This window comes from Aulonocara stuartgranti, assembly GCF_965226115.1.
Source record: "Aulonocara stuartgranti genome assembly, chromosome: 23".
In the NCBI taxonomy this organism is placed as follows: domain Eukaryota; kingdom Metazoa; phylum Chordata; class Actinopteri; order Cichliformes; family Cichlidae; genus Aulonocara; species Aulonocara stuartgranti.
The window spans coordinates 46954152-46980765 of NC_138958.1; the positions used below are offsets into that span (position 1 = coordinate 46954152).

Below are 26614 nucleotides of genomic sequence, written 5' to 3' on the forward strand. Positions count from 1 at the left end.
ATTATTATTATTACAAGGTCCACGTTTACGGGAACATCTGCTACAGATATGGGAGAATATTTGATTTCTATTGTAGACAGAAGCCACGGGTGTGTTCAGTCAGACGTTTAGAATAAACTTTGGTCTATAAATGTGTTTCATGATTTATTTTTAACTCCAACTGCTTATTTGTACTATGCTTTCATTTCAGAGTGCAATGAGAAATAAAAAGGATATTTTCAATAAAACTGTCACGATCCTGGGTCTGTGACTCAGTGTTTTCTGTTTTGTATTGTTAATCTTTTATTTCATGATGTATCTTTGTTTATTCTTACGTTTTGGTTCTGTGTTTTGCTGTACCTCTAAGTTCAGTCTTTGTATTTCCTGCTTTGTTGTGAAGGTCCGTGTCTCATGTCAGTGTGTTTAGTTTGCGTTTCCTCTGTCTCGTCTTGTCAATCACTCCCAGCTGTGTCCTCCTTCTGTGTCTCATTCCCTCGTTATCCCTCTGTGTATTTAAGCCTTGTGTTTGCCTCTGTTAGTTGCTGGTTTGTCTGCGTATCTGTCAGGGTCCTGGGTCTCCTGATCTAGTGGTTTCAGTTCTTTGTGATTTTTGTGTTATGCCAGTTTAGTTTGTGAGTTATTCTATGCTTCCTAGGTTTTGATTCCCTGTCCCCCTTGTTTCTCTGTGCGCTCTGTTCTGTGTTTAGTCTTCTCTGTCCATTTGTTCCGCCCTGTGTTGTTGCCTTCTGTGTCTCCCTCTGTGTAACTGTCTATATAGTGATGTGTTGTGGTGCTTTGCTCCCACCCCTTGTGTTCCGTGTTTTCGTCTTCCCTTCGTGTACTTCTTCATATTCGTGTACTATTAGTTTTTAGGTTTTTGCTTAGTTTCCATGCTCACCTTCGCCATTTCTGTTTGTATCACCATGTGATGAATAAACTCACTTGCATCTGAGCTGCCTGCATAAAGGGTCCTTTGATAATTTACACACGGCTCGCAAACCGTGACAAAAACACTGGAAAAATTGGGCTGTTCTAAAACGTTTGACGGGTAGTGTATATATTTAGTTTATATATTTTCTTTATTTATAATAGTTTGTTTTATATTGTAGCAAAGTGTTACTTGGATACTTCTCTATGTGCTTCTTTATATGCAATTTTGTTGCATTCTGAGCCTTAGAAATTTATTGGTGGTAGTGATGAACTGCTGTTAGAATCAAGTTAAATTCTGATAAATCAGACAATTACCTCTCCAGCTGTTGTTACAGTCTTTGTTTATCGGATCCTTACAGGGTAAAAGATGACGACACCTAAAGAAATCCTTCTGGGGACTTTGGAGGATTTGGGACGTGATGACTTTGAAAAATTCAAGTGGCATCTGAAGAACGGGTCTGTAGAAGGTTTACCAGCAATCCCAGAGAGTAAACTGGAGAATGCAGAGAGGACGGACATAGTGGATCTGATGTTTGATACCTACTCTATCAACACTTTTCAAGTTGCTAAAAATCTTTTGGGGAGGATAAACAGGAATGATCTGTTGGAGAATTTAAATAAAACCATCCCAGAACCCACAGGTAAGTCAGGGAATGACTAAACAAAAAACACATAAACAATAAAAACCTTAGTTAACATTACACAGGTGCCATTAAAATCTATATAAATAATAAATCCAAAACACTTGCCAACACTTTCAGGAGTGAGAGACTGCAGAAAGCCAACAGTTTGTGTTTTATGCATCTGCACAAATAACCTCCTGTGTACACACATGAATATCTGCTCTTTGGGTTGGTTTGATTAAAATGGGACCAGCAGCAGGTTTTCTGCCCATTTTACAGATTTATATTGTCAGATTGGTTTTAGAGCTGTTTTATCAACATAAATGAGGCCAGATAACACACACCAATGAGTTAAACTGCAGGAATGTCTTAAAGACAGAAAGACCTGGATGGCCGCTAACTTTCTGCTTCTTAATTCAGATCAAACTGAGGTTATTGTACTCGGCCCTGAAAATCTTAGAAATATGGTATCTAAGCAGATTCTTACTCTGGATGGCATTACCTTGGCCTCCAGTAACGCTGTGAGGAACCTTGGAGTCATTTTTGACCAGGACATGTCCTTCAACGCACATATTAAACAAATATGTAAGACTGCTTTCTTCCATTTGTGCAACATCTCTAAAGTTAGAAATATCCTGTCTCAGAGTGACGCTGAAAAACTAGTTCTGTCATGGTCCTGGGTCGTTCAGCGTTTTGTTTCATTTTTGGTATCACCTTGTGTACTTTGTGTTAATTCTGATTTTGTATTAGTTCTTAGGTTGATCTCTACCTGTGTCTTTCCTCTGTGTTCTGTTCGTGTCCCCGAGTTTGTGTTGTAAAACAGTCTGTTTCCTGTTTTACTTTGAAGGTTTGTGTCTCGTCTTGTGAATTAGGATCAGCTGTGCTCCCCTCCTGTGTGTCATTCCCTCATTACCTTGTGTGTATTTATAGTATGTGTCTGCCTGTGTTCCTCGTTGTGTCGTCTGCATTACTGTGTTAATCAGTGTTACTACTCGTCTCTCTATCCAGCCTTCTTTGTGTCATCTCTGTGTATTCCCCGCTGTCCTTATGTTTTCAGGTTTGTCTGTTACAGTGGCTTGCAAAAGTATTCGGCCCCCTTGAACTTTTCCACATTTTGTCACATTACAGCCACAAACATGAATCAGTTTTATTTGAATTCCAGGTGAAAGACCAACACAAAGCGGTGTACACGTGAGAAGTGGAATGAGAATCATACATAACTCCAAACATTTTTTACAAATAAATAACTGCAAAGTGGGGTGTGCGTAATTATTCAGCCCCCTTTGGTTTGAGTGCAGTCAGTTGCACATAGACGTTGCCTGATGAGTGCTAATGACTAAATAGAGTGCACCTGTGTGTAATCGAACAAGGCCGAACAAGGAGAGTGCTGATCCGAAATGCAGCCAAGAGGCCCATGGTGACTCTGGACGAGCTGCAGAGATCTACAGCTCAGGTGGGGGAATCTGTCCATAGGACAACTATTAGTCGTGCACTGCACAAAGTTGGCCTTTATGGAAGAGTGGCAAGAAGAAAGCCATTGTTAACAGAAAACCATAAGAAGTCCCGTTTGCAGTTTGCCACAAGCCATGTGGGGGACACAGCAAACATGTGGAAGAAGGTGCTCAGGTCAGATGAGACCAAAATGCAAAACGCTATGTGTGGAAAACTAACACTGCACATGACTCTGAACACACCATCCCCACTGTCAAATATGGTGGTGGCAGCATCATGCTCTGGGGGTGCTTCTCTTCAGCAGGGACAGGGAAGCTGGTCAGAGTTGATGGGAAGATGGATGGAGCCAAATACAGGGCAATCTTGGAAGAAAACCTCTTGGAGTCTGCAAAAGACTTGAGACTGGGGCGGAGGTTCCCCTTCCAGCAGGACAACGACCCTAAACATAAAGCCAGGGCAACAATGGAATGGTTTAAAACAAAACATATCCATGTGTTAGAACGGCCCAGTCAAAGTCCAGATCTAAATCCAATCCAGAATCTGTGGCAAGATCTGAAAACTGCTGTTCACAAACGCTGCCCATCTAATCTGCCTGAGCTGGAGCTGTTTTGCAAAGAAGAATGGGCAAGAATTTCAGTCTGTAGATGTGCAAAGCTGGTAGAGACAGACCCTAAAAGACTGGCAGCTGTAACTGCAGCAAAAGCTGGTTCTACAAAGTATTGACTCAGGGGGCTGAATAATTACACACACCCCACTTTGCAGTTATTTATTTGTACAAAATGTTTGGAATGATGTATGATTTTCGTTCCACTTCTCACGTGTGCACCACTTTGTGTTGGTCTTTCACCTGGAATTCCACTAACATTGATTCATGTTTGTGGCTGTAATGTGACAAAATGTGGAAAAGTTCAAGGGGGCCGAATACTTTTGCAAGCCACTGTAGTTTTTCCAGTTTAGGTTTATGTTTAGTTCTGCCCTCACCTTGGTTTGTTCACTGTAAATAAAACCTCACTCGCATCTCCACCACTGTCTGCAACTTGGGTCCTCATTTAACTCCACCGCACGACTGCTGCCCCAGCCGTGACAAGTTTATGCATTTATTACGTCAAGGCTGGATGACTGTAATTCATTATTATCAGCAAGTCCTAAAAACTCGCTGAAAAGGCTTCAGTTAATCCAAAATGCTGCAGCAAGAGTCCTGACAGGGACTAGAAAGAGAGAGCAGATTTCTCCTGTATCGACTTCCTGTTAAATCCAGAATTGAATTCAAAATCCTGCTCCTCACATACAAGGTCTTAAATAATCAGGCCCCATCTTATCTTAATGACCTTGTAGTACCATATCCCCCTATTAGAGCACTTCGCTCTCGCTCTGCAGGCCTACTTGTTGTTCACAGAGTATTTAAAAGTAGAATGGGAGGCAGAGCCTTCAGTTTTCAGGACCCAAAAAGATAGTTGGGGTTTTTTCTGTTGTATTATTGTAGGTTCTTTATCTTACAATATAAAGCACATTGGGGTGACTGTTGTTGTTATTTGGAGGAATTAATAAAAAAAAACTTTTATACTTGAAATTCTTTCATTTATTCTACATATTTATTCATCACTGGCTCCATAGTGTTGTTTATGTAATATGTGAAATGTTGCTAGTATTGATTTGGTGCTGTATAAATAAACACAATTAAATCAAATGTGTCTCTATAAAACCTGCCCTCAGTTATAACCCAAGTGTCAGGGCTCAATGGCTCATGAAAAGGAATGGAGTCAAGCACAGAACCAAAAAACGGAGGCTGAGTGACTTTTAAAATAAATGTATTTTACTAGATTTCTTGACAGAGAAAGCTGAATCACGGCTAAATTCAACAGCAAGCGAGGTATTATGAGAAGTGCAGAGCTGAGGCCAGAACATAAGCTGAGGCAGGTCAAAGGAACAACAGGGGCAGAATCGGGCGAATAGAAACTATCCAGGATCACTGGAACAAAGGAGATAATAATCAGAGTGGTCCACAGTGTAGTGAATGAGTCCAAGATTTAAAAACTAAGAGGTGTTACGTGGCTGCAGGTGGAGATCAGCTGGAGGAGGAGATGAATTAAATCTGGGTACAGAGTGAGATGTGGGTGCACAGGGAGGCAGGCAGCTGAGGATGGCAGTTTGCAAGAGTGAGTTTTCCCAGCAGTGGCAGGCCAGAATCCCGAGGCGTGACTTATGGCGAGAGTTGGAAGATGTATCCAGGTGCCGACTAGGGAACAGGAAAAGAGGGTTACGCGAAACAAGCTGAGGAGCACAAGACAAAATGTGAGGCAGAGAACTGACTGTGCTAAGCACACAATCTGGAGAAGGTTCATTGTGAGTGCTGCTCATAAATACTGCCGGAGTAATTAGCAACAGGTGAGGAGCAGGGAGGAGTGAGGAGGGCTCCACCCAGGCGAGGAGAGCTGATGCTGTGGAAAGTTACTCAGACTCACCCGGATCATGACACCAAGAGTCCAGTGAACTGAACACATAACCACAGTAACCAGAATGCAGTTTTCTCATTTGTGTCATTTGCTGTTTATTCATGCAGAGATTCTCACTGAGTGTCAGCTCAAACTCAAGTCAGACCTGAAGCAGAAGTTCCAGTGTGTGCTCGAGGGGATTTCTACAACAGAAAACCCGACCCTCCTGAGTCAGATCTACACAGAGCTCTACATCACAGGGGGAGGGACTGCAGAGGTTAATGATGAACATGAGGTCAGACAGATTGAAACAGCATCCAGGAAACCAGACAGACCAGAAACAACCATCAGACAAGAAGACATCTTTAAACTCCCACCTGGAAGAGATAAACCAATCAGAACAGTGCTGACAATGGGAGTGGCTGGCATTGGGAAAACAGTCCTAACACAGAAGTTCACTCTGGACTGGGCTGAAGACAAAGCCAACCAGGACATCCAGTTCATGTTTCCATTCACTTTCAGAGAGCTGAATCTGCGGAAAGAGGAAAAGTTCAGCTTGGTGGAACTTGTTCATCACTTCTTCACTGAAACCAAAGAAGCAGGAATCTACACCTTTGAAGACTTCCAGGTTGTGTTCATCTTTGATGGTCTGGATGAGTGTCGACTTCCTCTGGACTTCCACAAAACTACAATCCTGACTGACCCTAGAAAGTCCACCTCAGTGGATGTGCTGCTGATAAACCTCATCAGGGGGAAACTGCTTCCCTCTGCTCGCCTCTGGATAACCACACGACCTGCAGCAGCCAATAAGATCCTTTGTGACATTGTTGACATGGTGACAGAGGTCAGAGGGTTCACTGACCCACAGAAGGAGGAGTACTTCAGGAAGAGATTCAGAAATGAGGAGCAGGCCAGCAGCATCATCTCCCACATCAAGACATCACGAAGCCTCCACATCATGTGCCACATCCCAGTCTTCTGCTGGATCACTGCTACAGTTCTGGAGTTTGTCATGAAGAACAAAGAGAGTCAAGATCTGCCTAAGACTCTCACAGAGCTCTACCTACGCCTTGTGCTATTTCACCTAAAAACGAAGGACATCAAGTATGATGGAGGAGCTGAGACAGAGTCGTGCAGGAAGATCATTGAGTCTCTGGGAAAACTGGCCTTTGATCAGCTGCAGAAAGGAAACCTGATCTTCTATAAATCAGACCTGACAGAGTGTGGCATCGATATCAGAGCAGCCTCAGTGTACTCAGGAGTGTTCACACAGATCTTTAAAGCTGATGAGTGTCACATGTTCACCGGTGTCGTTTACTGTTTCATCCATCTGAGCATTCAGGAGTTCTTTGCTGCTCTTCATGTCTATCTGACCTTCATCAACTCTGGAGTCAACCTGCTTAAGAAACAATCTCCTCGCTTTAAAATCTTCCAGAAAACACTTACTGTAAAAGACTTCTACCAGAGTGCTGTGGACAAAGCCTTAAAGAGTCCAAATGGACACCTGGACTTGTTCCTCCGCTTCCTCCTGGGTCTTTCACTGCAGACCAATCAGGATCTCCTATGCATGCTGACACAGACAGGAAGTAGCTCACAGACCAATCAGGAAACAGTTCACTACATCAAGAAGAAGCTCAGTGGGAAACTGTCTGCAGAGAAAAGCATCAACCTGTTCCACTGTCTGAATGAACTGGATGATCGTTCTCTAGTGGAGGAGATCCAACAGTCCCTGAGATCAGGACGTCTCTCCACAGATCAACTGTCTCCTGCTCAGTGGTCGGCTCTGGTCTTCATCTTACTGTCATCAGATCTGGATGAGTTCGACCTGGAGAAATACTCCCGTTCAGAGAAGGCATTTTTGAAGCTGCTGCCAGTGGTCAAAGCATCCAAGAAAGTGCTGTAAGTGAATCTATGAACAAATATGTTTAATAATGCTAGATGAATAAAAGAATATGTCTCCATTGTTATTCTTCCTCAGGCTGAGTCGTTGTGCACTCTCAAAAAGAAGCTTTGAAGCTTTGTCTGAAATTCTCAGCTCCCCATCCAATCATCTGAGAGAGCTGGACCTGAGCTCGAACAAGCTGCAGGATTCAGAATTGGATTTGCTGTGTGTTGGACTAAAGAGTCCTGACTGTAAACTTGAAACTCTCAGGTAAGGATACAGACTTTTTGACACTTTTTGACTCTTAAATCTGTAAGTTTATCTTGATGCGGACGTTCAAAGTCAGCACAATTTTCCTTTTAAGTTCCTGAGTTTATATTTTTGACTGTCAGGTTGTCTGGACAGATGTTTTTATTTTATTTTATTTTTTTACTTGTCCCTAAAGTCAGAACTAAACCCACATGTAGATGACTTTCTGTTACTGGAGCAGCCTTCCTGAAGACAGCAGTGTGTTTTCATGCTTTTAAAGCCAAACTCACCTTTCAGACCTGGCTTTCATTTATTATCTATTTTTGTTTGTTTATTATATATTTATTTCTACTGTTTAACTACTGCTCACATCTGTTATCCTCCTTTTTAATTGTTCATTTCTTTTTACCCAGTGTTTCTATATTGCACTTTGTATTTGTCTATATTTATCATGCACTACTTTGCTCATTTATTGTTTGGTTTTAATGTTATTAAATTCCGGTTCTTTTGGTATTTGTTATGGCCAAAAAGACACGGCTCAAAAGTGGTCTTTTTACTTTTTAAGTTATTAAATTTGTAACTGTAGTGATTTGTGTGTGTGACAGAGAGGCACTGCCAGGGATTTTTGACACAAGTTGTTCTTGTAAAATCAGTCTGTGAAGGTTCTCAGACATCCAGGTCATCGTAGTCTAAGAAGCTTGGAAAGAAAAGCGTCTGGACTTCCTTGAAGATGTTTCACCTCTTATGAGAGAAGCGTCTTCAGTTCTAAGAGTCAAATGGTGGAGTGGGGCAGTCAGTGAAAGGGCAATGGTGGTGGCTCAGGGTTTGTATGTTTGGGGGGTTCAGAGGGAAAAGATGAATGCAGGTCTGGAGTTGGTGTGTGAGAGCAGGGAGTGAATCTGATCAAACATGAGTGTCATGAAGCCTGTTTGCAGTTATTTGCACTGTTTTCCACTCTGGATGTTGTTTCTGTTCAGCTGTGAGTATAAAAGGCTCCATTCTACAACCTGTTTGTGTTAGTTGTTCAATAGAAACATTATTTGGTGCTGATGTTGCACTTCTTTTAGTCACAACCAAAGAGTTTTTGAAGTCTGCATCAGACTGATTTAAATGACTTTTGAATATTACTTTAAATACTTTAGATTTAAAGTTCTGAAAAAAGTTTAAATACAAAGATCAGTATTGTCTAATGTTTTGGCTGCAGTGTGTTTTTGCAGACAGGTATAACAGAACAGCTTTAGTGTTTAGATTTTTTTAAACTTGAGTATGAACTTATACAAAATGCAGCAAGATATTAAAAAAAGTTTGATTATAAAATCGACTATATTGGATTCATATCGATATCGGACATAAAACGTGGCATCGTTCCATCTCTGCTTTGATTAGAGACACAGCTCTAATCAAAGAGATGGTCCGCTTGCCTCCGCCCCAGAGAGAAGGGTTACATCTCCTGGATTTAGGTGTTTTCCAATTTGTCATCATTTTGAAAAGTTTACATTTCTTCAGTGTTGAGAAGCAGAAATGAGGCTTTACTGTCAGAGGCCGACAGCACTGAACACAACAGCAGACTGGTGGCTAATAAACAGTGAATGATGCAGAAACAGATGTTTGAAGCTGTTCTTGGAGTACACTGAGAGAGAGAGAGCTGTGCAGGCAGGAACAGCCAAAGTCAGAGAGAATTCATGAGCATATTGATCAAACGTGAAGCAGAGTTTGGATCTTCTTTTGCTGCTGCTTCACTCAGTTTTGGTTGGAGACAGATGAAACCTGCAGCTTCAGGATCTGTGAGCTGTCCACTTTCAGCCCCGACGGCGTGTCCGTGTACGTGCCGTCGAGTGAACGATCCACGCTCTGTGTTTCCATCTTTGTGTGTTTAGCTGCTCTCATTTACTGTTTTATCTGTTTGCTGCTTGTTGAAATAGTTTGTGAGCTTTAACCTGAGATTCTGGCAAAATACATTTATATTAAACATCGATTCAGGATTGAATGAATCAACATCGTTTTATTCAAATTAAAACCATTTAAATGGGAACATGAATTTTTTACAGCCGCCTCTAATGCTGGGTAATGTCAGCTGGTCCATGTGCAGCTGGCTGTGAGGCTCAGGGAGCGTCTACAAAGTGCAACACTGAAAGAACATCATCCATAAATATTGAGTAAGAACTGGACTCTCATACAGCGAGACTCAAATGCCTTTAAACATCAGCTTATCCTGCTGATCCAAGTCCAACACTGAGTTTGTAAAAACATGTTTGTCAATCATTTTGTTTGGTTTCTGAGGAAAAAGATTCAATAACTTGCTGCTAATACACAACATTTCATCATATTTCCTCATAAGCCTCTTTTGTCTGACCATTTGATCCCATTTGAATTTGCAATAAAGGATCCACAGAGTTTGGTGACAATAATGACAGTAGATGTTTGTGTGAAAGTGCTGCAAGCAAATGAGTGTGTGATGTTCTTTCAGTGTTGCACTTTGTAGACGCTCCCTGAGCACTGGTCCCATAGCCAGCTGCACATAGAGACCAGTGTTGTTAGTCCAGGTCAGAAGATGACTTGTTGGAATGAAAATGAGCTTGTAGTTTGTCTGCTTTAATAATGTGACTGGAAAAAGGTGTTGGACTTCAAATATGTCCATTTCTGTCACACTTCACCTTTAAAAGTGAAGCCATGTGGTTCCTGGAAGGAAAAACACGACTTTTTCAAGTCTTTGTCCTGTTTTTATGAGAAATGTACGACTTTAATGTGAAACATTCAGAGTTTTTTCTCTTGTTGTGTTTGTTTGAAGCTGCTTCCTGTTGGCTTCAGCTGTTTGGAGTTTCCATTTTCTAAACTTCTACATTCTGAACCTTCTTCAGCTCTGAACAGATGATGAAACACTGAATGATTTCAAGCACTTTGTCTAATAAACTTACATCTTTCATTCTTTATACAGATTGATGGACTGTGGTTTGTCAGAGATCAGCTGTGATTATCTGGCAGCAGCACTGAAGTCCAACCCCTCCCATCTGAGAGATCTGGACCTGAGTAATGACTCCTGGTCTTCGACTAACAACAAGCTGCAGGATCCAGGAGTGAAGCATCTGTGTGGTTTCCTGGAGAGTCCAGGATGTAAACTTGAAACTCTGAGGTCAGTCAGCATGTTTTAGTTGTGCTGAGATGAATATGATGTGAAAGTTGTGCTGACACTAAACTGCAGACATCAGGCTGATATTATACTGATCCACACTGAGGATCTTCATGGTAAAGTCTGTTTTCTTCTTCTCTGGTTTAGTCCATTGACTGCAGCAGAACAATGTTCACATTTCAAACAGTGATACTCAACATATGGCCCGCGGCCTGCCCACCTTTCCTGATTCAGAGAGAGGGGACCCTGATTAACTGTGTAGCTTCTTCCTCACAGTTCTAAGTATCAGACACAACAATGAATAATCCACAGCTGACTGTCTTTAGCAGGTCAAAGGTCACGGCACACAGCACTCTGTGAAACAGTTTAGAGCAGGAATTCTTGCACATTTACAAACTGACACTGCTGCACGGCATGGTGGGTAATGCTAGCTGCTCAGGTATGGGCGTGCTAACGGCTGTGAGGCTCCGTGGCTGCAGAACACTGAAGAAGAGAAAAGAGAGGTGGAGGATGAAGAAAAGAGACTGAGATGAAGCAGACGTTTAGCTCCAGAGAGGAGCTGTGTCTGTGTGGGCGTGGCTCAGGCAGCTCCGCCCACTCAGTTTGTTCCCTCCTGATTCATCTGCATGTGTTCTGCTTCACACTGCTCACCTCCACCAAAGACTTCACAAACATCTTCTTTCTTTGAGTCCAGTTTGTCCCACAAACACTTCCAAATCTCCTCCTCTGAGATTCTGCAGCTTCTTGCAGTGTGACTCAGCTGACTTCTGACAGACCACAGACTGGCACAGCATCCACATGTGTCTCCTTTCAAACAGGCTCTTGATGTTTCCTCCCACATCATTCTGGCCTCTCAGTCTCCTTTGTTCTCCAGCTCTGTAGCTCCAGCTGGTGAAGCTTCAGTTTTCCATGTTGGTAACAGTAAACTACAGCCTCTGCTGTCAGCTGGGTAACTAAACAGAGCTGCAGCACGTCTCTGCGGTGGTGCTACATCCAGCCTGCAGACGGCCGTCAACATGTTGTAGTGGTTTACAGTCACCAGGGGGCGCTGTCCCAGCCATGCAGGCAGTGGGCTGCTCTGCTTGTGCTGTTGTTGGTGAAGCTGAAGTGAAAGCGAGAGTTAAAACCCTGAACAGTGTCCACTGAGCTTCTCATGCTCTTCTCATGCTCAAAGAAGTTTAACAGGAAGGACGACTCGTCCATCAGGCGTCCAGCTGTCCGTGACCGTGTCCACAGCAGAGTGTGACTGAGGCTTCATGCTAACACGCACACATGAAGCTAATACCACCACGAGCAGCTGCTCAGTGGATTTTGAGGACAAATGTCTGCAGCTTCTCACAGGCAGTATGCACAATGTGGATCTCCACAAAGACTGTGGAGAGCTCGTCCCACACTCTAAATCCACACTTGTCTGCACAAAACTTCTCACACGTTCCCGTCACAAGTGTCTTCTAAGTGAAGCTACCAGGTTCAGGTCCAGCTTGTTTATCTGGAGCTGCAGGAGATGATCCATCCTCACAAAGCAACACAGACAGCAGATATGCAAACACACAACACAACCAAAGGATTCTCTCTGCATGTCTGTGGCTGATGCTGCTGGAACGAAGCTGTTTGAAACCTTGTTGTTCTGCACTTTGGGACCAGAAGAGGAAACTGAAGCTCTGTGCAGAGGGTCCAATGGAAGCAGCCAAGCGCTGTAAGTGTCTGCTGTACAGGGATGCTGGTTCAGCTGTGGCTCAGTTTCACAGTGTGACTCAATAAAAGCAGCAGGAAATCAAAGCTTGATGCTTTCATCAGTGTGGAAATAAGAAAGTTTCCTGTGACAGACGCTGGAGCTCTTTCACTCTCAGCTTCACAGTTTCAGCTTCAAACTTCTTCCAACATGTTTCTAACACGGCCACATTCCACCTTAATGGAGCTGATATCTTGTGCATCAGCACATTTTCTAAAGGCAGCGATCACATCTTTAGTTTTGGATGTTTAACTGCAGATTGTTTATGTGTTTATAGCACATTAATTACAGCAGCAGCGTTGACCACAGTGCTGTACAAGAATCCAAAATAACGATTAAAATAACTCCTAATATTAATATCACACATCAAATATCAAATAACTCTCATGCTGTATTAAAAGCCAGTGAATACAAATGTGTTTTAAGAGCAGATTTACAGAGACTGACAGCAGGAGCTGGGGCTGTTCGATAGAACGATGTATATATGATGACCATATGAAAACGTCTATCGTTTCATATCACGCTCTTTGTTTCCTGCTTATGTGTTTGTGTTTTCCAGATAAAGCTTTCAAAATAAATCTGAAGATCCTGTTGAGAGTTTTCAAAATAAACACAATACATTACTGCGGTCGCTCGTTTATCGAGTTACGTTCTAAAAATAAGTCTCAGAATGAAGTAGCAGCTTTATGTTTTACAAGTATTATAGAAGTTTTAAGGCAGTTAAACCCTCACTGCACACTTTCTACACTTTTCTCAGACAGGCATGAACATTTTCACACTTTTCTCTCTTGTTTAAACAAAGTTCAAACCTTCATAGAAAAATAAGTTCATTATTAAAGAATGAAAGCAAAGTGTTTCTGAAATGTGTCAAATCAGCCTTTGCTGGCATTAAATGAGCTTCTGTGTGAGGAGCACTCGTCCATGGCCTGGGCTCCTCGCTGTCAGGTAAAGTTGCATAAAGCTTTTGAGTTTTTATGCAGATAATGTTGGTGTCCAGCACGATGTTCTTTTTCCTGCGGTCACTGAGCCACAAAGCCAAAGCTGACTCCATCCTTACGATGTTCTTGTTGTGGACAGTTACAACCTTTTTGCCTCCTTGTTGAAACTATGATGGTCAGCATCTTCCTCTGCCTTTGGCTGCTACCACAGGTGCAAAACGTCTCGTCATCATTGTTGTTTGTTGGGGACAAAACGTACAAACATACAGTGCAGCACTGCAGAGTCACACTGCTGTAAATTTGAACACATTCTGTACTGTACAGGAGACACGGCACGAGATTGGCTGACAATGGTCTACAGCCAATCAGGACGCAGAACACAATGCGCTGTAAAAAACAAAAACATGCAAAATTGCACAAAAAAGATCAGCGAAACAGCGAGGCCGCCAAAGGTGAACTGTGTTACAGCGAGGGACCAGCGTATATGTGGTTGTTGGGACGATAAATGTCTTTGAGCTTGTGTCAGAAGACGAGCTGCAGCTTTCTGGACCAGCTGCAGTCTTGCCAGGCAGGTCCCACTAACTCCAACATATAAGGAGTTACAATAATCCAGCTGGGACGTCATGAAAACGTGGATCGCCCGTTCAAGGTTTTTAAAAGATATAAATGATCTCACCTTAGATAAAAGCCTCAGTTTGAAGAAAGACCGCTGTACAACTGAGCTCAGCTGTTTTTCAAATTGCCGTCAAATATAAGCCCCAAATGTAATAATGCGATTTAATAAAAGAGCTGAACCAGTCTAATAGAGCGCCCTTGATGCCGCCATGCTCCAATGGTGAGGTCAAGATGCTGTGGTCAAGGCAGCGGTCAGATCCAAAAGCACAGCTGAGTCTCCTGATCAGTGGCTGATAAAAGATCATTAAGAACTTTCCAAAGTGCAGTTTCAGTGCTGTGAAGAGCTTTAAAACCAGACTGAAACCTTTACAACAGATTGCAGCTGAACAAATATAATCTTTTACAAAATCTTCGACAGGAAGGGAAGCTTTGAAATAGGCCTGAAGTTTGAGCGGACAGAGGATCCAGATCAGGTTTTTAGTACAGACTGTACAACAGCATGTTTAAAACAGGCTGTACAACACCTGAACTAAGACTGCTGTTAAAAATCGCTAAGATGTCGGAACCGACAACCTTTAAAATCTTTTTAAACACGTGTTGGAACAACTTCATTTGGACAAGATGATGTCTTTATAGCATCACATCGTTCCTCCACCTGATCAAACCACACAGGCTCAAACTGATCAAAAACAGCTGAGCAGGTGAATATTTTAGCCCCGGTGCGATCTCGGGCGAGAGTATCGATGATGGCCAAAGGGCAGCGTCCAGCTCTACGGCCGCTGAAGAGCAGACTCAACAGACGCGCGTGATGTGGATCCTACTGCTCTAAAACTGGAGCTTCTTCAATCCATTAAAGAGGACATTAGTACGCTGTTAAAAGAAGAAGTCAGAAATGCATTGAAAGAAGATTTTGACAATATAAGGGCTGACGTGCAAGGACTGAGAAATGAGATCGCTAACAGCATGGCGGCGACGTGCGGCGAAGTTGATGGAGTAAAGGTTTCAGTGAAAGAAGCTGAGGATGGGCTGTCAATGTGGAGCGATGAGGTGACCACCCTGCAGTCTACAGTAGAGAGTATGAAGGAGGAGCTGTCTGACCTGAAGGATAAATGTGATGAAGGCAGGAAGCGGAGAGCTAACATCCACATCATAGGGATCCCAGAGGGCCTGGACTCGAGCTCCTCCACGGCCGTATCCGTGCTACGACGTGAAGTGCTGGGTATGGATAAAGACGTTATTGTCGACCGCTCACACAGGAGCCCTATCCTGAGAAAGCCAGCTGGTAACCCGCACGCCGTCATAGCCGAGCGTCACTACTACCAGGATTGTGTGGCTACGCCGTGCCAGGGCCCAAGCCCCGCTTGAGTTTAACGGACAACCTATTGCAATATTACGACTGGGCGATATGACCCAAAGTTCATATCTCGATATTCTTTAGCTGGATGGCGATATACGATATATATCTCGATATTTTTAAAGCCAGAAAGTTCGAACAAAAAGAGAGTTCTTAGTCAAAGCTGTGTCCCAAATCTCACACAGGCACATTTATTAACATACAGCGTAGATGTACATGAAACAATTACTCAGGAATAAATGATCAGCATTTATTAAATAATAATGCTCCATAAATAAAAGAAAACAATGTTGTGTTTGTGCATAACAAAAAGCTCACAATCGTGCAGTCAAAATGTAAACAGACGCTGAGCATAATAACAAGCAGCTGCTCTGTTCCCAGGTTCTACTGCGTGACTGACAGCCTGGAGTTTGAAACCCTCTTTGTAACCGTGTCTCTTACAGGTGCCATTTATGGTCCTTATACACACTCAATACAGTAATATTACGTTGAAGCAGAGTACGTATCACTCCGCGAGGCTCCTCGTAGCTGTAATGCTCCAACAATCCATCAAGCGGTGCGGCCTCGTAGCTGAGCAAAGTCGTACCAAAACATCTTTTGAAAGGTTTCTGAGCGCCGTGTACCACATAAAATCGGTTCGAGGTCAGTAAGCACAACCAGAATTCATCCATAAGCCGCACTGTCGATTTATGAGAAAATTACAGGATTTTAAGTGCAGAAAATATAGTTTATGGTTTTCCTTTGATCTTAGCAAATATCTACGCCTCTAATTGGGACGATCACAGATTTTTCACTAATGTCTTTGCGCGGCTCCCCAATATGTCATCACACAATATCATCTTTGAGGGAGACCTAAACTGCTCATTATCTGCTATGGACCACAGTTCACACAAAAGTACACTTAGTCCAAAGTCATCATGCGTCATTCAGAGCTTTCTTGATAATTATGGGCTGGCTGATGTATGGAGATTTCATAATCCTGCTTCACGTCAATACTCTTTTTTTCTAATGTCCATAAAACATATATTTGTATAGAAAAACGTCTCCCTTTAGTTACAGAATGTGATTATAAGACTCTGGTGATTTCTCCTCTTGCTTTTTCAATGTGTATTCCTGATGCCTGCTCCAACTATCAGCCATGGAGATTCAACTCAGTGTTGTTAGCAGATGAAGAGTTTGTCAGTTACAAAAGGTCTCAAAGACATTTTTTTTCTATCAATCAGACCCCAGAGATGACATCATCAGTCATTTGGGAATCTCTAAAAGCATCTGAGAGGCCAAATAATTTCATTTTGTGCCAAACAAAGTGCAACACTGAAAGAACATCATCCATAAATATTGAGTAAGAACTGGACTCTCATACAGCGAGACTCAAATGCCTTTAAACATCAGCTTATCCTGCTGATCCAAGTCCAACACTGAGTTTGTAAAAACATGTTTGTCAATCATTTTGTTTGGTTTCTGAGGAAAATGATTCAAGAAGTTGCTGCTAATACACAACATTTCATCATATTTCCTCATAACCCTCTTTTGTCTGACCATTTGATCCCATTTGAATTTGCAATAAAGGATCCACAGAGTTTGGTGACAATAATGACAGTAGATGTTTGTGTGAAAGTGCTGGAAGCAAATGAGTGTGTGATGTTCTTTCAGTGTTGCACTTTGTAGACGCTCCCTGAGCACTGGTCTCACAGCCAGCTGCACATAGAGACCAGTGTTGTTAGTCCAGGTCAGAAGATGACTTGTTGGAATGAAAATGAGCTTGTAGTTTGTCTGCTTTAATAATGTGACTGGAAAAAGGTGTTGGACTTCAAATATGTCCATTTCTGTCACACTTCACCTTTAAAAGTGAAGCCATGTGGTTCCTGGAAGGAAAAACACGACTTTTTCAAGTCTTTGTCCTGTTTTTATGAGAAATGTTCGACTTTAATGTGAAACATTCAGAGTTTTTTCTCTTGTTGTGTTTGTTTGAAGCTGCTTCCTGTTGGCTTCAGCTGTTTGGAGTTTCCATTTTCTAAACTTCTACATTCTGAACCTTCTTCAGCTCTGAACAGATGATGAAACACTGAATGATTTCAAGCACTTTGTCTAATAAACTTACATCTTTCATTCTTTATACAGATTGATCCACTGTGGTTTGTCAAAGATCAGCTGTGATTATCTGGCAGCAGCACTGAAGTCCAACCCCTCCCATCTGAGACAGCTGGACCTGAGCTGGAACAACCTGCAGGATCCAGGAGTGAAGCATCTGTGTGGTTTCCTGGAGAGTCCAGGATGTAAACTTGAAACTCTGAGGTCAGTCAGCATGTTTTAGTTGTGCTGAGATGAATATGATGTGAAAGTTGTGCTGACACTAAACTGCAGACATCAGGCTGATATTATACTGATCCACACTGAGGATCTTCATGGTAAAGTCTGTTTTCTTCTTCTCTGGTTTAGTCCATTGACTGCAGCAGAACAATGTTCACATTTCAAACAGTGATACTCAACATATGGCCCGCGGCCCACACGCGGCCTGCCCACCTTTCCTGATTCAGAGAGAGGGGACCCTGATTAACTGTGTAGCTTCTTCCTCACAGTTCTAAGTATCAGACACAACAATGAATAATCCACAGCTGACTGTCTTTAGAGGGTCAAAGGTCACGGCACACAGCAGACAGTCAGAAATATTCTAACTCTGATCATTTATCAGTTGTGACACTGTGAGACTTGATCAGAGGTGTGATCATCACAGCAGAGGCCTTTGTGTCAAAGTCACTGAGGATCAAACAGAAACACATGAAGCAGATTTTCCTCTTCTGGCTTTTTATAGCAGATAACCTTCAAAATATTCTGCAGTCGATCAAAAACTGAAGCAAACCATGAAGCAACCTGTGAACATGAGCTGATGCTGCTGAAGTGAAGCAAAGTTACAGAGGTTTGATTACAGACACAGCTGAGAGTTTGTAATCTGTCATCATTTTAAAAAGTTTCCATGGAACAGCAGAAATGAGGCTTTACTGTCAGAGGCCGACAGCACTGAACACAACAGCAGACTGGTGGCTAATAAACAGTGAATGATGCAGAAACAGATGTTTGAAGCTGTTCTTGGAGTACACTGAGAGAGAGAGAGCTGTGCAGGCAGGAACAGCCAAAGTCAGAGAGAATTCATGAGCATATTGATCAAACGTGAAGCAGAGTTTGGATCTTCTTTTGCTGCTGCTTCACTCAGTTTTGGTTGGAGACAGATGAAACCTGCAGCTTCAGGATCTGTGAGCTGTCCACTTTCAGCCCCGACGGCGTGTCCGTGTACGTGCCGTCGAGTGAACGATCCACGCTCTGTGTTTCCATCTTTGTGTGTTTAGCTGCTCTCATTTACTGTTTTAGCTGTTTGCTGCTTGTTGAAATAGTTTGTGAGCTTTAACCTGAGATTCTGGCAAAATACATTTATATTAAACATCGATTCAGGATTGAATGAATCAACATCGTTTTATTCAAATTAAAACCATTTAAATGGGAACATGAATTTTTTACAGCCGCCTCTAATGCTGGGTAATGTCAGCTGGTCCATGTGCAGCTGGCTGTGAGGCTCAGGGAGCGTCTACAAAGTGCAACACTGAAAGAACATCATCCATAAATATTGAGTAAGAACTGGACTCTCATACAGCGAGACTCAAATGCCTTTAAACATCAGCTTATCCTGCTGATCCAAGTCCAACACTGAGTTTGTAAAAACATGTTTGTCAATCATTTTGTTTGGTTTCTGAGGAAAATGATTCAATAACTTGCTGCTAATACACAACATTTCATCATATTTCCTCATAACCCTCTTTTGTCTGACCATTTGATCCCATTTGAATTTGCAATAAAGGATCCACAGAGTTTGGTGACAATAATGACAGTAGATGTTTGTGTGAAAGTGCTGGAAGCAAATGAGTGTGTGATGTTCTTTCAGTGTTGCACTTTGTAGACGCTCCCTGAGCACTGGTCTCACAGCCAGCTGCACATAGAGACCAGTGTTGTTAGTCCAGGTCAGAAGATGACTTGTTGGAATGAAAATGAGCTTGTAGTTTGTCTGCTTTAATAATGTGACTGGAAAAAGGTGTTGGACTTCAAATATGTCCATTTCTGTCACACTTCACCTTTAAAAGTGAAGCCATGTGGTTCCTGGAAGGAAAAACACGACTTTTTCAAGTCTTTGTCCTGTTTTTATGAGAAATGTACGACTTTAATGTGAAACATTCAGAGTTTTTTCTCTTGTTGTGTTTGTTTGAAGCTGCTTCCTGTTGGCTTCAGCTGTTTGGAGTTTCCATTTTCTAAACTTCTACATTCTGAACCTTCTTCAGCTCTGAACAGATGATGAAACACTGAATGATTTCAAGCACTTTGTCTAATAAACTTACATCTTTCATTCTTTATACAGATTGAGGAGCTGTGGTTTGTCAAAGATCAGCTGTGATTATCTGGCAGCAGCACTGAAGTCCAACCCCTCCCATCTGAGACAGCTGTACCTGTATGGAAACAACCTGAAGGATCCAGATGTGAAGCAGCTGTCTGATCTTCAGCAGAGTCCAGACTACAGACTGGAGACTCTGGGGTCAGTAGAGTGATGGAGTGAGTGGGTGGTGCTGTCAGCAGTATTGTACTAAACACAGTCAGTATGAAACAAAGATCCAGTGTTTCCTGTAAAGCTGCAGCTTCTCAGTGAAGCTGTGAGAGGAGAACGGTGACAGGCTTCAGGATTGGACACAAACACTTCCTGTTTCTCACCCTTATGGTCACCATAGTAACGGCTGACACGCTCTGATCAAACACTGTCAACAGCCAATCAGCTCTCTGAACAAAGCAGCACGCAGACCAATGACTGCATTGATTTCCAAGTTTAAAGCAGTGAAGAACACAGTCTGTAGGTGAGGAAGAATTTAGTGAGAGCAGATGTTTGGATGGAATTCCTCCAGTTAACAGCTGGAACCGTCCATCTGGATTGTTGGGCTTGTTGTTGGGGTTCCTACAGAGCTCAGAGTGGACACACCAAGGTTCTTCTAATGAATGAAAGTCTAAACTCAAACTAGGAGGGAAAAACATTTTCAGCAACTTCAATAAAAATCCAAAGATTAGAAAAAGTGAAGCAACAATGAGTCCTAGTACAGTCCCAGCACTGACGTCCCTGCTGCTCTTTATACTGGATGTGCTGCATCACTGACTGACAGCTGATGAAGAGTCTCTGGAAACACTCGTTTATCTCCTCTGCTCTTCCTCCTTCTCTCTGCAGGTGGAGGTGATGATGGTAAACAGGACGGTGTGTGTGCTGAGAGAGGAGCAGCTGTGTCCTGATGATCCAGAGAGGTTGAAGCAGTAGCAGCTTGTGTGTAGAGACTAGAGATGGACCGATCCGATATTACGTATCGGTATCGGTCCGATACTGACCTAAATTACTGGATCGGATATCGGAGAAAAATAAAAAATGTAATCCGATCCATTAAATATCATGAAAGCACCTCACAAAACTTGTAACACCCCGTAACTCCCCTCAGAACGTTAGCACGTGGGAGCAGTATGCGTCACGTGATAGAGCAGCTGTGGCATGCGGGACCTGTCGGTGGTCTGGATAGCATTTGGAGCTTCGCTAGCAACCCGGCATTTCATCTCCGACAAAGTTATCCCCGAGAGAAGTAAAGCAAGTGTGTAAGTCCATCTCTGAATGTTTGTAAAGCATTCCCACGTTAAGCTTAACGAGCGACTGCCTCTCGCTCTCGCTGCTACTTCAATCATGAAACTGCTTAAATGATCAGCTGATCGGCTTTTCTGTTGCGAGTCCGCCTCACTTGTTTGTTTTTGGTCCACTTTGCGCCAGAAAGAGGAAACCAGCGGCTGAACAACAGCAGCACGTTTAAGCTTGATAAGCTGTTGTTACAATTTATTTAATATTACTTTCTACACCAGGATCTTTTTCTACAGCTGACGGCTGGTAACTGTGCAGGGGCGGATCTAGCAAAGTTTAGCCAGGGGGGCCGATAGGGCATTAACAGGGAAAAGGGGGCACAAAGACATACTTTTCTTTCTTATTCTCATTTAAAATGTCTAGCTTTTAATAAATAATTATCTGACACCCAAAGTTTTAATCTGATGTAAAATGAATAGAAATCAATTACTGTATATAGTGACTATTAAGTCTAATATATACCCTAGTAAGCTATAGTACTTTTTCCTTTGGGAAGGTACCATCTGTGCAGTCTGCAATTTTGTTGAAGAAAGATGTTGAATCTATTTAATATTTCTTGAAAAATAATTGATTTCTGTGCATTTTTTTTCACACTGCATCAAATTAAGGTTGATTACGTTGATTAAGCATCATGAGGTGGAGTGTGAGGGGTGGTTCCCTATTTTTTATTTATTTATTTTTGTTGTTGCTGGGAGTTGGAACCCTATTAGTTAGGTTGCTTAATATTTACGCTAAGTACTCTTTAAAATACCAGAATAGGGAGGATGGTGTAGGTTTATGTTTATTAGATTGATCAGTGTTGCTGAACTATGAAATATTTGTTTTGTATACAGGTATAACAGAATAGCTTTAGTGTAGTTGTTGTTTTAAACTTGAGTATGAACTTGCAGACTTGCAAAATGCAGCAAGATATTTAAAAAACAGTTTTGTTGATTAAAAAACACTATATCGGATTCATATCGGTATCGGCAGATATCCAAATTTATGATATCGGTATCGGTATCGGACATAAAAAAGTGGTATCGTGCCATCTCTAGTAGAGACGCTCTGACTGGGCCATGTTACTGGGAGGTGGAGAGGAGAGCTTCATCCAGCAGTGACTGACAGAGGAATGAAGTGCAGATGACTGTCAGTGCTGCAGAGTGAACTGCTCTGAGAACAGCTCCACTGTCAGACACAATGTAGAGTCCAGCATCAGCCCTGTGTGTCCCTCTGGATCTGACAGAGGATCATCAGTGTATCTGGACTGCTCTGCTGCTGCTCTGTCCTTCTACAGTCTCTGCACAGTCTCTGTCTCACTCTGGAAAGATTTTACAACTTGTTGTAATTACAGAACGTTAATATAATATTCAAACATGTGATCTTCTCTTTATTTCTGAATCTTTACCAAATAAAGAAAAACCAAACTAACAAACAGAAGCTGTCGTGTCCTTTTTCACCACATCTGTGAATCTTTTCTGTGTTTTTCCTCTTTTCCTCCTTCCTGCAGCTCCATCTTCATCATTCTGTGTCCAGTATATGTGAACACGTCCAAAGCATCTGAGCCTCATGTTACCCGTTTGTGTGAGTTACGCCTGTCGTTGTGTTGTGGTGTATAAATAAGGGGCAGGAGACAGCGCTGGATCTCTGAGTTCTTTACTCTCAATTTCTGCAACATCTGCAATATCTAGAAATGCAAACCTGTGAGCTGTGTGTGTTGTGCGTCTGCTCGGCCACCTCTCCTCCGGCCGTGCTGGAAGCAGCTGTGCGTTTGACAGTTTTATCGACTCGACAATAATCGAACAAATTAAATGTTCAAAAATATCAACTTAAGCACTTCAAAGTCAACAAAAAGCTTAAAACAATGAAATAATATTTCACTGACAAAACAACAGCTCATAAGAACGATACACAAAATAATACAGAAACAAACAAATAAAAGTTATTAACCAGGATCCATGTTTTTGTCACAAACACTGAATCAGCTGATTCACTCTTTATGTTTCTGAGTTTGTTTTGTGATTATAGTTCTGGTTTCTGTTTCTGTGTCTTCACTGTGTCCCACGTCTCCTTACTTTGGACTGTCTGTCCTGTCACTGAAGGTGTCTGCCCAACAAGGACGTGGTGCTGAATGCATCCAGACCCCTGCTGACTGTCTTTGCAGCTTCGGTCAAAGGTACAGTGTCCACTGTGACCCTGAGAGCAGGACACAGCCAGAGGTGAGTCAGCAGTTACAAACTAAATGCTGCTGACATGATTCAAACTGCTGGATAACCCACTGCTCATGAAAATGGCACCTTTCTGTTGCTTTTTGAGATTACTGAGAATATTTGAATTGTGACTCAGATGGCAGATCCAGGCTCTCAGCCTCCAGCTGAAACTTCCAGTCCTCCCCCAGCCAGAAGCTCTGATGCTGGGCTGAGAGACTTTGATCCTTCCCTGGATCCAGAAATCCAGGAGGGAGAAGGAGAACAGGACCTCCTTCCTGATCTGGAGAGGCCTGAGGGAAAGAAAGATGGAGCAGACAGAGCTTTGAACAAATCCAAACCTCCTGAGCTTCACCTCCACAAAGGTGCAGACACTGATGCACAGATTCACATGTGACACCTGCAGCGTCCAGCTTGTGCCGCTGACATTATCTCCACTCTGATACAAGCCTCATTCACTCGCTCACACACGTTCATACAATCACCTTTTCCTCACAGTCACACACATGAATGTAATGAGGGGAACTCGGGTTCACTGTCATTCCTCAGGATGCTTTGATATGCAGACTGGAGGCTCTGTGGATGAAACACCGACTGTCTGAACCACTCTGAAGTGTTCATGATGGACTTCATCCTGATTAACACTACAATACTTGTTAGAGGCCTTTTATATGTAATAATATTCTTTTCCATTAAAGCTCTGAACATTCTCACTCTTTCTTGACCAGGTGTGACAGGTGAAGGACACCGGCGAATAGGAGGACAGAAGCTGAGAGCCATTAGTCACATGACTTCAGCTGCTGCTGCCTCACCAACCACTGGCCCCTCGGTGAGTCTAGAGTTACAGCAGTGACCACAGGAAGTGCACACGTGTGATCTAAAGCTACATGTGGGCCTGTGACCATCAGTCTTCTCACTGTGGTAGACGGGTTTGTGAGTCCCTGTGATGCTGGGAGTGTCCAGGACAGTCGCTCCTGATCGGGTCTCTCATGGAAAGCTGGTCCCAGGAATTCCTGGAAAATTCCTCCACAAAAGAGAACTGGGAACATAAGTGCAGAGTGACAGAGGTGCTCAGCAGCCCTGCTGTTATATGGGAATAGAACCAGAATAGTCGGCAACCACTTGAGTTAAGTTAGCCAAAGAGATGCGACTCAGACTGACTTCATCATGTTGGCAACGTGTCTGCATTGATAAACTCCAGTTATTGACAAATCAGAGAATAATTCCAGTCATTCAGAGACAGATTGTGATTGTTTGGAGGATGTAATCGTTTCCCTTCAGGGAGCGTGTTGGACGCTCAGTGTCCGGGTGATTAGCTGATGCAACTACTTAGAATCAGTTTGTGAATATGAAGAAAATCAGTGCAGTCACTGGACAAACTCTGATTCTTCCTAGTTTCACTCTTGTTTCAGTCCAGTGTGACTGAGGTGGTAAAAAATGATCTGACTTTTAGCCACACAGCTGTCTGCTAGAGAAAAAGCCTTTGTGCACAACTTTCTTAAAGGCAAACGGCACCATGTTCACTGCAGCTGCAGCAAACGCAGCAAAGAGTGAAAGTTGGACTGAGAATGTTGTGACTGTTTCATGAGAAAGAGCAGGAAAACAAGCATCACACACCCAGACACAGTGCTGGGATTAGAATTAGACTTTAGAGCCAAATGTAGGACAAAAGCTTTAATATGAAAGAGGAAAACCCAACAACAGCCAGAGCATGAAGCTCAAATCTATACCAATCACCAAGAAAGCTGACAGGCCTGTGACACGTCAGAGACGCCGTTCAAATCATAAAGAAGTTGGTTTATTGACAAAATGTAAAAAACCAAAAGAATCAAGTCAACCTTCAGTTTCGAGCGAGTAGACCAATCAGGCACAGCAGCAGCTCTAGAATAAGCAACAATTTGATGTATTACAAACAACCTTTCATATACACACATACATATGGCTCATATGCTGTTTAAAAAGGGCTCAAAGACCCAACAGATTACACAAAGTACAAAAATACTTTCATTCAGACAACAGTCAGCTGTGCACGAGACAGAGAGCCGACTACAGTTAGTAACATGGACTCACTTTGTTTCAGACACGACACAAAGTAACACAAAGCCACAAAGAGCAGAAACATCAAAAAGGAGGCAGAGCAGCAGCAACTCTCCATGAGCTGTGAGGCTAACAGCCACCCACACTTCCTGTGATGCATAATGAAAACAACATTAACCTGAAGGATGATAACAACAGAAAGAAGTCTAAGCTAACGTTACACAGCGCTCACACAGCGCTGACTGTACAGGCCTCACACAGCTACGACCTGCATCCACAACACCTGATTCTACTGAACACAAACAAGTTAATGATATATGAGCAATCCAGGGAAGGCTTCCAGGAAGGTGAGGATCCAAAGACAGCTCTACAACAGCATCAGTCAGCAACAATGTTACTAATCACTGACTCTTTCATCCTTTTATACTCAATCAAAAAGTGCTGTGTTCACATTTGTTTCTGCTGAAATCCAGAGACTGAAAATGCGTCTTTTTAAAGTTTGAATAAACTGACTGAACTTCTCACGAGTCCAACCGTGAGGAACACTTCCCCCCATGACACATCACAGGAGAACGTCTCAGTGGAAGGGGGACAGTAGCTCAGTTTAGGCAGTCACACTCAGAATCGATGCCTCCAGTCAAGGTCAAACGTGGTCCTCAGAAACCTGCAGATGTTTGGGCCAAGCTCTCACTGGTCTCTGCGTCTGTAGACTGAGCTGATGTTTCTCCAGGTGTCTGGTAAAAGGACGAATGCTGCTGTCCAATGAGGCGAGGAGAGAAGTAGCCAAACAGGCGAGAGCCGTGAAGGAGGAACGGCGGGCAGCTCTGGATGCCCGACATAAATACCTGATGAGCAGGCTGGCCGACGCCGGCAGCCTGGAGGAGGCGGCGGTGGAAGACGCCATCGTCTCTGATGACAGAGTAAGTTCAGAGACGTGATCCTTCCTCAGAGTTGAACCTTTGAGTCATTAATGTCTGATTCTTCCAGTTCAGTCTGATCCATGAATTCTTTGCTGCAAACGGATCCAAGAAGCTGATTTTCTTCTATCAGGATGTCAAACAGGTAACTTTGATCACATTTCAATGACTGACACATGAAGGTCTAACCGCTCTTCATAATCTGCTGTCCTGTTTGTTGCAGCGTACTTTGTATTCATATCTTTTAATATCTGCCTTTCTCCCAGAGTCTGTCCTCCCGTCAGTCTTCCTTTGTGGACGCATCAAACTCAGCTGTGGCTCAGAGGAAACTCTTCCTCACTACACAAGAGAACTGGCAACAAGGTGGAGTCCTCATGGATCACTAGCAGAGAAATGTGGGTGGGTGCCAGACCACATGGACTCGACTCACTTTATTTCATACAAAGGAGCAGACTAATGC

At 42.8% G+C, this 26614-nt stretch overlaps 1 protein-coding gene across 1 annotated transcript; it reads left to right on the plus strand.

Moving 5' to 3' along the window:
- Positions 1 to 1276: 1276 nt before the first annotated feature.
- On the plus strand, positions 1277 to 26540 carry LOC309701279 (protein NLRC3-like; the record flags this gene model as incomplete). The annotated part of the gene is made up of 6 exons (XM_082525372.1): positions 1277 to 1550; positions 5545 to 7315; positions 23096 to 23212; positions 25968 to 26157; positions 26225 to 26299; positions 26421 to 26540. 6 exons carry the CDS (start codon positions 1277 to 1279, stop codon positions 26538 to 26540), a joined length of 2547 nt encoding a protein of 848 aa, XP_082381498.1.
- Positions 26541 to 26614: the final 74 nt, after the last annotated feature.